Source organism: Rhinolophus ferrumequinum, chromosome 19 (genome assembly GCF_004115265.2).
Source record: "Rhinolophus ferrumequinum isolate MPI-CBG mRhiFer1 chromosome 19, mRhiFer1_v1.p, whole genome shotgun sequence".
Classification (NCBI taxonomy): Eukaryota; Metazoa; Chordata; class Mammalia; order Chiroptera; family Rhinolophidae; genus Rhinolophus; species Rhinolophus ferrumequinum.
The window spans coordinates 5,717,554-5,731,679 of NC_046302.1; the positions used below are offsets into that span (position 1 = coordinate 5,717,554).

At 36.1% G+C, this 14,126-nt stretch overlaps 1 protein-coding gene across 2 annotated transcripts in view; it reads left to right on the forward strand.

Annotated features, from left to right (window-relative positions):
- SPIRE1 (spire type actin nucleation factor 1) overlaps window positions 1-14,126 on the forward strand; it is a 228,606-nt gene that overhangs the window by 138,261 nt on the left and 76,219 nt on the right. For both annotated transcript variants that reach the window (XM_033087714.1, XM_033087715.1), the window contains exons 5-6: window positions 7,004-7,081; window positions 10,540-10,704. In XM_033087714.1, the coding sequence (XP_032943605.1) occupies window positions 7,004-7,081; window positions 10,540-10,704 (243 nt within the window). The remainder of the gene's footprint in view (window positions 1-7,003; window positions 7,082-10,539; window positions 10,705-14,126) is intronic.

Genomic DNA, 14,126 nt, shown 5'->3' on the forward strand with positions numbered 1-14,126 from the left:
TCTTAAATGTTCTCACCATTAAAAATAAAAGGTAATTATATGAGGTGATGAAGTGCTTATTGTGGTAACCATTTTGCAATATACAAGTATAGCCTTGTGTCAAATTAAAAATAAATAAAAGACATTTTAAAATTTGAAATTTTTAAAAAATGTATTGGGGTGACAATGGTTAGTAAAATTGCATAGATTTCAGGTGTACAATTCTGTATTACATCATGTATAAATCCCATTGTGTGTTCACCACCCAGACTCAGTTCCCCTTCCATCACCATATATTTGATCCCCTTTACCCTCATCTACCACCCCTCACCCCCCTTACCCTCTGGTAACCACTAAACTATTGTCTGTGTCTATGAGTTTTTGTTTCTCATTTGTTTGTCTTGTTCTTTTGTTGTTTTTGGTTTATATACCACGTATCAGTGAAATCATATGGTTCTCTGCTTTTTCTGTCTGACTTATTTCGCTTAGCATTATACTCTCAAGATCCATCCATGTTGTCACAAATGCTTCTATTTCATCTTTTCTTACCGCTGAATAGTATTCCATTGTGTATATATACCACAATTTCTTTATCCATTCATCTATCGAAGGACATTTTGGTTGTTTCCATGTCTTGGCCACCGTAAATAAATCTGCAATGAACATTGGAGCACACTTGTCTTTATGGATAAATGTTTTCAGATTTTTTGGGTAGATAGCCAGGAGAGGGATTGCTGGGTCATATGATAATTCTATTCGTAATTTTTTGAGGAACCTCCACACTGCCTTCCATAGCGGCTGCACCAGTCTGCATTCCCCCCAACAGTGTATGAGGGTTCCTTCTTCTCCACAGCCTCTCCAACACTTGTTACTATTTGTCTTGTTGATGATAGCCGTTCTGACTGGGGTGAGGTGATATCTCATTGTGGTTTTTATTTGCATTTCTCTGATGATTAGTGATGTTGAACATTTTTTCATACATCTATTTGCCATTTGTATGTCCTCTTTGGAGAAATGTCTCTTCAGGTCCTCTGCCCATTTTTCAATTGGGTTGTTCGTTTTCCTGTTGCTGAGTTGCATGAGTTCCTTGTATATTTTGGATATTAGCCCCTTATCAGAGGCACTGTTTGCAAAAATCTTCTCCCATTCAGTTGGTTGCCTCTTTATTTTGTCGATGGTTTCTTTTGCTGTGCAGAAGCTTTTAAGTTTCATATAGTCCCATTCGTTTATTTTAGCTTTTACTTCCCTTGCCTTTGGAGTCAAATTCACGAAATGCTCTTTGAACCCAAGGTCCATAAGTTTAGTACCTATGTTTTCTTCTATCCAGTTTATTATGTCAGGTCTTATGCTTAAGTTGTTGATACATTTTGAATTAATTTTGGTACATGGTGACAGATAGCAGTCCAGTTTCATTCTTTTACACATGGCTATCCAATTCTCCTAGCACCATTCATTGATGAGACTGTCTTTTCTCCGTTGTATGTTTTTTGCTTTGTTAAAAATTATCTGTCCATATTTATGTGGTTTTATTTCTGGGTTCTCAATTCTATTCCATTGGTCTATGTGTCTGTTTTTCTGCCAATACCATGCTGTTTTGATTATTGTAGCCCTGTAGTACAAGCTAAAGTCAGGGAGTGTGATACCTCCAGCATTGTTCTGTTTTCTTAAGATTGCTTTGGCTATTCGTGGTCTTTTGTGGTTCCAAACAAATCTGATGATTTTTTGTTCTATTTCTTTAAAAAATGCCATTGGGATTTTCATGGAAATTGCATTAAATCTGTATATTGCTTTGGGTAATATGGCCATTTTAACTATGTTGATTCTTCCAATCCATGAGCATGGAATGTCTTTCCATTTCTTTGTGTCTTCAATTTCTTTTAAAAATGTCTTATAGTTTTCAGCATATAGGTCTTTCACATCCTTGGTTGAGTTTATTCCTAGGTATTTTATTCTTTTTGCTGCAATTGGAAAAGGAAAGTTTTTCGTATTTCTTTTTCTGAGATTTCATTGTTAGTTTATAGGAATGCAATGGACTTTTGTACGTTGATTTTATAGCCAGCAACTTTACTGTATTCGTTGATTGTTTCTAATACTTTTTTAGTGGAGTCTTTAGGGTTTTCTATATATAGCATCATGTCATCTGCAAAGAGTGACAATTTAACTTCTTCATTCCCAATTTGGATGCCTTTTATTTCTTTCTCTTCCCTGATTGCTCTGGCAAGGACTTCCAACACTATGTTGAAAAGCAGAGGTGATAGGGGACAGCCCTGTCATGTTCCTGAATGTAGAGCAAAGGGCTTCAGTTTTTCTCCATTAATTATGAGATTAGCTGAGGGTTTGTCATGTACGGCCTTTATTATGTTAAGGTATTTTCCTTCTATACCTATTTTATTAAGTGATTTAATCATAAATGGATGTTGTATCTTGTCAAATGCTTTTTCTGCATCAATTGATATAATCATATGATTTTTGTCCTTTATTTTGTTTATGTGATGTATCACATTGATGGATTTGCAGATGTTGAACCATCCTTGTGCCCCGGGGATGAACCCCACTGGGTCATGATGAATAATCTTTTTAATGCATTGTTGTATTCAATTTGCTAGAATTTTGTTTAGGATTTTTGCATGTGTATTCATCAGAGATATTGGTCTGTAGTTTTCTTTTTTTGTGTTGTCCTTACCAGGTTTTGGTTTCAGGGTAATGTTGGCCTCATAAAATGACTTAGGGAGTACTACTGTCTCTTCTTCAATTTTTTGGAAGAGTTTGAGCAGGATTGGTATTATAATCCTCTTTGAAGGTTTGGTAGAATTCACTAGTGAAGCCATCTGGTCCCGGACTTTTGCTTTTGGGAAGGTTTTGGATGACTGATTCAATTTCGTTACTGGTGATCAGTCTGTTTAGATTTTTCAGTTCTTCGTGGTTCAGCCTAGGAAGGCTATATGTTTCTAAGAACTTGTCCATTTCTTCTAGGTTATTGAATTTGGTCGCATATAGTCCTTCATTGTATTCTCTGGATTATCCTTTGTATTTCTGTGGTGTCCGTGATAACTTCCCCTTTTTCATTTCTGATTTTGTTAATTAGTGTCTTCTCTCTTTTTAGCTTAGTGAGTCTAGCCAAGGGTTTGTCAATTTTATTAATCTTTTCAAAGAACCAGCTCTTTGTCACATTAATTTTTTCTATTGTCTTTTGTTCTCTATTTCATTTAGTTCTGCTCTGATTTTTGTTATTTCCTTTCTTCTGCTGACCTTGGGTTTCATTTGTTCTTCTTTTTCTAGTTCTTTAAGGTGTAACATGAGGTTATTTATTTGGGATTTTTCTTGTTTCTTGAGATAGGCCTGTAATGATATAAATTTCCCTCTTAAAACTGCTTTCGCTGCATCCTAAAAATTTTGGGAGGATGTATTTTCATTGTCATTTGTTTCTATGAATCTTTTGATCTCTCCTCTAATTTCTTCTTTGCCCCAGTCATTCTTTAAGAGTATGTTGTTTAATCTCCATGTGTTTGTGTTTTTTCTTGCTTTCTTTTTGCAGTTTATATCCAATTTCAAAGCCTTGTGATCAGAGAATATGCTTGGTATGATTTCCATCTTCTTAAATTTGCTGAGGCTGATTTTATGTCCCAATATATGGTCTATCCTTGACAATGTTCCACGTACACTATAAAAAAATGTATAGTCTGATGTTTTAGGATGAAGTGCTCTATATATATCAATTATGTCCATTTCATTTAATGTGTCTTTTAGGGCTGCTGTTTCGTTATTTATTTTCTCTTTGGATGATCTATCCATAGCTTTCAATGATGTATTTAAGTCCCCTAATATAATTGTGTTTTAGTCTATTTCTCCCTTTAGTTCTGTTAGTAGTTGCTTGGTATATTTCAGTGCTCCCTGATTGGGGGCATAAATATTGATGACTGTTATGTCTTCTTGTTGTATAGTCCCCTTTACCATTATGAAATGTCCATCTTTGTCTCTTGTTACCTTTTTCACCCTGAAGTCTGTTTCATCTGATATCAGTATGGCTACACCTGATTTTCTCTGGATACCATTTGCTTGGAGTGTCAATTTCCACCCTTTCACTTTGAGTCTATGCTTGTCCTTGTAGGTGAGATGTGTCTCTTGTACACAGCATACGGTTGGGTTTAGTTTTTTGATCCAATCTGCTACTCTGTGCCTTTTTATTGGTAAGTTCAGTCCATTTACATTTAGGGTGATTATTGATATGTGAGGATTTCCTATCATTCTATCTTTAGTTTTCTGGTAAGGCTGTTTCTCCATTGTTTGTTTGCCTTTCTGCTATTGTCTATTATTTCTGTGTGGTGGTATTCTATGATGTTTCCCTCTGTTTCTTCTTTTATTACAGTATATATTTCAGTTCTGGATTTTTTTTTGAGTGGTTACCCTTACGTTTACGTAAAACAGAGTTTGATATTTAGAGTATTCCATTTTCTTCAGCACGCTTACTTTCTCCATTCCCATATTCCGATTCAGGCCTTTACTCTCCCCGTTTTTATGTTTTGGTTGCCACAAATTGTCCCTGTTGATGGTGGTCGAATAGCCTCCTTTAGTATTTCTTGTAGTGCAGGTCATATATTAGAAAATTCCCTCAGCTTCTGTATGTCTGGAAAGTTCTTTATTCCTCCTTCATATCTAAAGGATATCTTTGCTGGATATATTATTCTTGGCTCATAATTTCTCTCTTTCAATAGTTTGAGTATTTGGTTCCACTCCCTCCTGGCTTTTAGAGTTTCTGCTGAAAAATCTGATGATAATCTAATAGGCTTTCCTTTGTAGGTTACCGTCTTCTTTTCCCTGGCTGCCTTGAGGATTTTTTCTTTGTCATTGATTTTTGACAGCTTCAATACAGTGTGCCTCACACTTCAATACAGTGTGAGAAGGCCTGTTCGGATTGAGGTAATTAGATGTTCTATTTGCTTCTTGCATTCGAAGTTCTGTCCACAAGTTTGAGAAGTTCTCGTCAACAATTTGTTTCAATATATTCTCTATTCCCTTCTCTCTTTCTTTTCTTTCTGGTATGCCCATTATTCTTGAATTGTTCTTTTTGATGGAGTCAGAATGTTGTTGTAGAGTTCTTGTATTTCTTTTAAGTATCAAGTCTCTTTCTTCTTCCATCCTTGTCATTTCCAGGTTTCTATCTTCGATGTCACTGATTCTTTCCTCCATCTGGTCACCTCTACTACCTAAGCTGGCTATTTCATTCTTAATTTTTTCTATTGAGTTCTTAATCTCCAGAAATTCTATTTGGTTCTTCTTTAAAATTTCAATCTCTTTCGTCAAATGCTCAGGTTGTTCTCTGATTGTGTTTCTTAGTTCATTAAACTGCCTTTCTGTGTTTTCTTGCATCTCGTTGAGTTATTTTAGAACTGCAATCTTGAATTCTCTGTCATTTAAGTCACATATTTTCATATCTTGAAGTTCCTTTCTGGACACTTTTCACTTTCTTTCTGAGCTGTCTTGTTGCCTTGGTTATTCATGGCAATTACTGATTCATTATTTCTCTTCCTAGACATCTACAGGAGTGACTTCTGCAAAGGGTGATAGGAAGAGGTCTTTCTTTTGTTTTCCAGTACTTGTTGGTAGAATTTTTTATTTTCTCTCCGATTGCAGCCTGTTTTTCTCTCTCACACAGTAGTGCTATGTTTTCTCTGCACTATTCCAGCTTCTCACACAATGGGGGGATTCCCTGGGAGACAGGATTCTCCTCTGTTAATAGTTCGCCTGGGTCACAGGGCGCAGTGTCGGTGTGGGTATGCAGAGAGCTTTTGAAGTTCCAAAGCTCTTCCTGCACCAGATTCAGAGCCCGTATGTTTCAGCAGTTCTGTTTACTCCTGCAGGGATCCGCCCAGATAGGTGGGGCCAGGGACGGGGTGAGTTGTGAGAGATGGCCCAGAACAATGGCAGCAACCACCACCATAGCTGGTCCTGCTTCCACAGCTCTCTCCCCTTTGCCGGAACTAGTTGGGCTGTGAATCTGTGTCTGCGGTCCACAGTTCTCAGAACAGCAAATATTATGTTCTTTTGATCTGACTCTGCTACTGATCTGCTTTTAGCACCGAACAGGTGGTGGCGGGGCGAGCTCTGGGAGGGTAGGGAGGGGGAGGCCAGTCTCAGTGCCTAAGGCTTCCATTCTCTGCTCAGCAGTGAGAGCTTAAACCACTGTTTTCAGCCTTCTTCCCTCAGTCTTTTTTCGGAGGTCTCTGCCGTGAGCGTTGGGTTTAGCCGTGTTATATGCTGTCCCCTCAGCCCTGTGGGCCATAAACGGAGCCCTAGCAGTCCAAGTTCTTCCCTCTCCCACAGCTGTGATAGTTCCAGGATGCAGCGAGCTCGGAGCACTGACCTAAGTCTGCGTCCTGCGCCTGTGCATCTGTGTCTCTGCACTTCTCCCTTCTCTCCTCCCCCTCCCTCCCACCCTCCCACCCCACCCCCTTACCCCCCCCTCTCCCCCGCACGATTCGCCCACCTTTAGGTGAATTTAGTAGTGGTCCTCTTCGTCTTGCCGGTCTGCTGTGCAGGGAGTCCTTTGTGGAGTTATAGTTGTTCGATTAGTTGTAAATTCCAGGGAAGATTTATAGAGGCTCACCTTACGCCGCCATTTTGATGACATCTATCTAAAATTTGAAATTTATTCGTTAAATTATTTGACAAATATATATTGAGCATCAAAAAGTGCCAACGCTTATATTAGCTTCTGAGAACAGAAATCTGCCTCATGAAATCTAGAGGGAAGGCACAAACAAATGTAAAATTACAGTGTTGATAAGAACTATATAGGAAAGGTTTATGGTGCTATGAAATTGTATAGTAAGAAGATTTGGCTTAATCAAGGAAGGGAAAGTTTCCCTGAAGAATTGTTGATTCTGTTGAAACTGATATCTGTACTATTTGCTTCAATAACACTTTTGTATATATTTAAAGGTATGTTATCTTTTAAATTTTTAATTTGAGAAGGTAGCATAATGAAATTTTTATGCCTCAGTATATATATATTTTTAATTGGTAGAATCTTAAGAAGATTCAAGAAATGGAAAAGAGCGATGAATCTAACACAGACCTGGAGGAGCTGAAAAACGCTGACTGGGTAAGATAGTTGGATATTCTCTTTGTTCTGTTTAGTTTTGAAGAAGTAGTCAATGTTTTTTACGTGCTGCTTGTTAAGGACTGTAGTATGAATTGATATTGTATGAATTTGAATACCTAGTCTTACATTTGAGGATATATCTGTTTTCAGTTTTTAAAAACTATCTGATTTTATTAGAATCACCCCAATGTTTCTGAGAATTGCAGTGAATTTTAAAATATTGAGCTTTCTGATTATATTAATACATTAGCATACTCTTTCTTGTATGTAAGTCAAAGTTTTAAGCTCTGTTTCAGGATAACCTGTGAAACTATAGTGTAGTACATTAATTTATTTAATAAATAGTTACTGGATTAGGGTCCTGGGGATGCAGAATGAATAATATGGGGTCTGTGCCTTCATAAAACAGAAGACAGATTTCTAGAATAGATCATTGCGGTTTATTAATGTGGCACACTTAATTATCTGTTATTCCAGCGTGGTCCTAGATCTCTGAATCCCTGCCCTCATATGTCACTTAGAGTCAGGCAGGCATGATGACCTTGGGGATAGGAAAGTGAATGTCATGGAGTTAGATTGAGATATGTCCAGGTGTCATTGGGAAGGAACATTTTAGGATTCTGACTTTTCAGATTAAGGATACTAGATAAATAATGATATCATTAATTGAGGGAGCAGGAAAAGATGCACATTTGGGGGATATAAGTGACTTGCTTTTGAGTATATGAGATTTTAATTGTTTGCCGTATTCTTTTCTAACAGCTTTATTAAGGTATAGTCAACATACATGATATATTTATCATGTATATTTAACAGCATATTTAAAAAGTACAATTTGATACATTTTGACATATGCATATGCATATATACCCATGAAACCATCAATACAATCAAAATAATGATCCTATCCATCATCCCCCAATATTTCCTGATACTCCTTTGTAATCCTACTTCCTGCCTCCCTCCTCCCCAGTTTCTAGGCAACAAGTGATCTGCTTTGTGTCACTATCGATTAGTTTGCATTTTCTAGAATTTTGTATAAATGTAATTGAACAGTATGTACTGTTTTTTGTTTGGTTTCTTTCATTCAGCACAGTTCTTTTGAGATTTCATCCATACTGTTGCCTATATCAATAGTTTGGTTTTTTTTATTGGTGAGTAGTATTCTCCTGTATAGACATACCACAATTTTGTTTATCCATTCTTCTTTTTATGATCATTTGGGTATTTCCTGTTTACAGTAGTCTTAATTTATTGAGGATATCTTTACTGAAATATTTGCAATGATATTAATCTAGAACATTAAAGAGTGAGGTTAAAATACGAGTATCCTATATTGTCTTTTAAGCTAGTATTATTTGTCATTCTGGAATAATATTGATTGTCAAGTTTTCTTTGTATAGGAGAATACCCTGGTAGTGTTGCTCTAGGTATATTTCATCTTGGCTAATAAATTTTTAAATTTGTTTTACTAGATATTGAAGCCAAATACATAACAGCGAGTGTTCAGAAGTTAGCAAACAGCTAGTATAAACTTGAACTAAAATTTTAATTTATTGCCTTAAGACAACCTCATTTAACCAGGCAACCACATTTGCCCAGATCACCAGTTTCTTTCTCATAAGACCATTAAAATGAATTACCTAGGAAGATAAGAATGAATGAGGAAAGAGTGAGGAACAGAATGAGGAAGAATCAGAATATCTCTAATGTCAGAATCTAAACATCTCAGAATATCATCCCTAATAGTATAAGGGGTAAATGACGACTCTCTGGAAATATGTACAGTGATAGTTGTGCATTATTTTATGTAATAACTGTGACTTTAATTTCTGAAAAGTCATATATAAAATTTTTGCCAAACAATAATACATAAAGAATTGGCTATAAAAAACCAAGTCTGTTTGAATCCTTTCATAAATTATAGCAAAAGCTATGTGAGTAATCATCCTCTAACTATCTGTTTTGACAATTCAAAGTTTCATATTTCAGGTTTTCTTAAAGCCTGAGGAGGTCGAGAGAAGAGACAATATTGAAAGATGAGATGATATTTGAACTGGATCTTAAAAGAATGAGTAAGAAAAATAGAGAACTTGGGACAAGTACATTCCCAAGAGAGAAAGCTAAATATTTTAGGGATACATTAGAATGTCTTTGATGGCATAATCTAAGACTCTATATTAAAAAGTGAGTATTTTAGAAGATGTTCTAATTGATATACCACAATATTAAGTACCTCAAATTCTTTTTGGAATAAGAAATGGTATATACATATATTTTTTAAATCACAAATTGTTTTTGAGAAATATAATCAGAGTCATACAGGTTAGACAATTCTTATAAAATACATCACTTGATTTTTAATAAATATATTTAAGTACGTATCTATTTGAGCCACTTATTAATTTTAACTACAATATTTCAGTTAAATATCATATTGATTTACTTTTTACTGACTATGACACCTTAGCTTATAGGCAGGAAAACAAAAGGGTTAAAGTATAATAATAATATACATATTTAATATGTTTTATATTATTATAAGTACTTCATTTATATCTCATTCTGTTAAAGTGTAGACAAGGCAGCTTGCTATTATTTGTAGATAAGAAAACTGATATTAAGTAATTTGTGTAATGATAGTAATAACATAAAAATTGTTGTTTTAAGCATTTTCTATGTACAGAACACTATACATCAACTCTGATCCTCTCAACAGGTTACAAAGTACAATTTTCTTTTATTGATGAGGAAGCTAGGGTTGAGAAAGGTGAAGTAATTTGATGGATGGCATATAGATAGTAGGTGGTTGTATCAATTAGCTATGATCACAATAATCCTGTGTAACCAAACAGTATAAAATCACTGTGGCATAAGGCGGTAACATTTATTTAGCTCATGAGTCTGCAGATCAGTTGTAGTAGCTCCGCTCTGTGTGTGTCTCATCCTTCTCCTGGGTGATCATGCCAGTGGGCCCCATACCTACCCGGGCATGATGTTTTCATGGTGATAATGGAAGCACAAGTAATAAGCCCATCGTGCATTTGCTTTTGAAGCCTTTGGTCACATCATACCCACTGCTATTCCAGTGGCCAAGAAAATCATTTAACCAAACCCAGAGTGAAGGTGTGAGAAATATAGTCTTCCTCTTTAGTGAGCAAAGCCACATAATGGAATATAGACATAAGGAAGCCTGAAGAACTAAGGCCATTAATGCCTATCGCAATGGATGAGTTAGGACTTATACCCAGGTGTCTCAGCAGTTAGAGCTTGTGGATTCTCTCCTAGCTTTCTACCCACTTTTTATTATCCTAAAATCTAATTTTTAAAGTCATTTTTGTTTTGTTTAGTCAGTGTTTTGTAATCCAAGCTCTTCATTTTTTTCTGTATAACTATAGCTGTTTAGAGTAAACTAGTAAATTCACTCATTGATGTCTCTCCATTGTTGGTTCTTTCAGGCTCGATTCTGGGTACAGGTGATGAGGGATTTGCGGAACGGAGTAAAACTTAAGAAGGTCCAAGAGCGGCAGTACAACCCTTTGCCCATTGAATATCAGCTCACCCCCTATGAGATGCTAATGGATGACATTAGATCCAAAAGATACACTTTGCGAAAAGTGATGGTAAGTAACAAATACTTTAAAAATTGCTTATTCTCATAAAACTAATACATGGTCATTATAGGAAATTTGGAAGATACAAAAGCTCAAAGAAAAAAAATTATAAATGTGTAATTCCATAACCCAGAGAGAAATTTTGCTATTAGGTTGGTGCAAAAGTAATTGCGGTTTAAAAGATTGAAAATAATTGCAAAAACCGCAATTACTTTTGCACCAACGTAATAACATGCTGGTGTATAACCTTTAATCGCTTTTTATACATTTTATTTGGACAATATGGGTTAATATTGGATACTTTTGTACTGTTGTTTTTATTCAACATGTTATGAACATTTTCTCATGTCATTATATATTCAACATCATCATTTCTAAATGACTACATCTTTTCTAGCTTATGGCTGGCTGTACCAGAGTTTATTAAACTAATCAACTTGTATCTAGTTATAAGCACCCTGTTTTGTGTATCCTTGTATATAAATCTTTTTTAATAGCTACAGTTAAGTCCTTGAATTAAGTTCATAAAAGTAGAATCCTGATAGCTCTACCTTTGAAATAGGTCCTGAATCTGACTACTTTTCACCATCTCTCCTTCAGATGCCCTTTTTCCAAACCATCATCATCACTCATTCAGACTATTATCTCTCATTCACTCTAAGTGGTCTTCCTATTTTCACTCTTGCTCCTTTTCTGGCTGTTTTCCCCACAACAGCCAAAGTACACCTCTTAAAGTAAAATGTGATGACGTTATTTCCCTGCTCTGGACCTTCCACTGCTCTTTATCACACAGAATAAACTCTATGTCCTTCAACTAACCTGCACAACCCTACAAAAGACTGTTTTCTGCCACTGTCTTAAAAGTGCCTCACAGTCTCCTGCAGCCGAGCCTTTGTTATCCCCTCTCTGAGGAGCTCTCTTTTCCCACACAACCAAATGACTTGCCTCTTTACTTTTCAAGTGTCTGCCAAGTGTCCCTCCATTAGAAAAGTCTTTACCCACGTGCTTCAAAAGCTCACGTTACCATGTATTTTTAGATTTATTGTCTCTCTTTCCCTTACAAATATAAGGACTTATTCTTTCACTGTTATATTCTCCCTGACTGGAACATGTGCCTAACCCACAGCTAGATGCGCAATAAATAGGCGTTGAATAAATTATATCCACATTGTTTTTAAACACACAAGGGAAATTAGGAGAGATTTTTTTTTTTTAATTTTACTGTGGAATATTGGGGAACAGTGTGTTTCTCCAGGGCCCATCAGCTCCAAGTCGTTGTCCTTCAATCTACTTGTGGAGGGCGCAGCTCAGCTCCAAGTCCAGTCGCCATTTTCAATCTTTACATAGTTGCAGGGGGCGCAGCCCACCATTCCCATGCAGGAATTGAACTGGCAACCTTGTTGTTAAATGCTCACGCTCTAACCAACTGAGCCATCTGGCCACCCCCTGGAAGCTTAGCGGCAGCTCATTCTGTTCAGTCTAGCTGTGGAGGGCACAGCTCACTAGCCCATGTGGGAATCGAACTGGCAACCCCATTGTTCAGAGGTCACGCTCTAACCAACTGAGCCTTCCGGATGCCCCCATATCCACATTTTAAAGAAAGTTTAATTGGAGTTATTTTCTGTAGAAGACTCTTATAAAACATTACTTGGTTTTATACTAAATATACTTAGATAGCTGTTTGAGCTGCATGTTAATTTTAATAAGCTACAATATTTCACAAAATACTATGTTGATTTACTTTTCAGTAAATCTGATTTACTTTACAGATGAGGAAACAAGTTTAGAGACACACAGTAACTCCCTAAGTTCAGATAACTAGTTATAAGTCAAAGCACAGTTTTCATTCTCATTCTAACTCCAAAACCTATGCTTTGTGCTGCACATATATAGCCAAATTGCCTTCCAGATATATTGTGATGATTACTATTTACAACAGAATAGTTTTGTCCATTTCTTCACACCATTGATCAAAGTGGGTATCTTTTGGAGTTGATCAATTTGAGTGGGAAAAAAATACTCTTTCATTTGTACAATCTATATTTCTTTATTTAAAGTGACTTTAAACATTTAAAAATATATACCAGTTGATTGTATTTCTAAATTTTATCTTGATAAATATTTACTAAGCACTTTTCATGTGCCAGGCACTATCCTAGACTCTGGGAAAAGAGCATAATATAGTCCTTATTCTCACAAAGCTTATAGTATGGTGGGAGACACTACATAAGCATTTACAATACAATGTGACAAGGTAAGTGGAAGGTGTCATGTACCAGAAATATGTTCAAAGGCCAAGGAATTATGGGATTTGACACAAGAAAACCACAACAACAGAATTTGTCATAATTTGAGTATAGAATGCCATGTAGGAAATTGTGAGGGGTAGAGTTGGCAGCTTATGTACTAGAATGGCTCAGGGACAGTGCAGAGGATGAGACGAGAGAACAACTTGGGATAGAACTTGAGGAACCATAGTATTTAAGAGATGAGGACAGAGGAAGTGGGTAAAATAAAGAATTTAAAGGTGTAGCCAGAGAGAAAGAAACAAACATCAGAAGTGGGGTCATAGCTGCAAATGGGAGGCAGTGTTTCAGGAAAGTGGAATGCTGTTCAAAAATCAGATAAATACTGTGAAATTTTTAACAGATTTACCAACATGAAAATGATTTGTTGCTTGTATTAAGTAAAGGAATAGAAACCAGATTCTATAGGGTGGGAGGTGAGGAAATGGAGACAGTCTGAGTATATGTGCCTCTTTTAAGACGTTTGTAAAGGATATCACAGGGTAGCATCTGGAGGTGCAAATGGGGTTGAAAAAAGTTGCCTTTTTTTTTTTTTTGTAATATGACTTATTTAGGAAAGAATGTAGGGAAGGAGAAAGTAGAGAAATAGAAGCTGGGAGTGGAGTTCGGTGGGTTGCAGAGCCTTAAAGAAGGCGAGATGGGAGAGACGGAAGGAAGAGGAGTGTCAGCTTTGTCACCTCCTCGTCTCCTGGGCATCTCTGCCAGGATTTCTCAAACCAAAAACATCCAAGATTGGTCTCAGTATTCTGTGTACCAGAGTTTGCTCCTGTTTCTGTGTTCATATAAGATCATCATTCTTCAACTCATCTAGGCTAAAATCTTTTAGTATCAGTTTGAGATCTTTGCTTTCTTGCTATCTTTTTAAATGACTTTTAGTCAGTCAAATTCTTTACATTAAATAAAATCATTTACTTCATACTTTTTTTGAAAATAGATTTTTTCCTGATTATAAAATTATCACAATTAAAAAAACTTTGATACAAATACAAAAAAAATATAAAGTAGAAATCTTCTGTAATCACAACACAGAGATGACCACTGTCGACACCTTTTTCTGTAGATATACACACACTTTGTTTTCCTCTCTTTTTCTCTTGTCTCTTATATCCAGTTATTTATTAGATA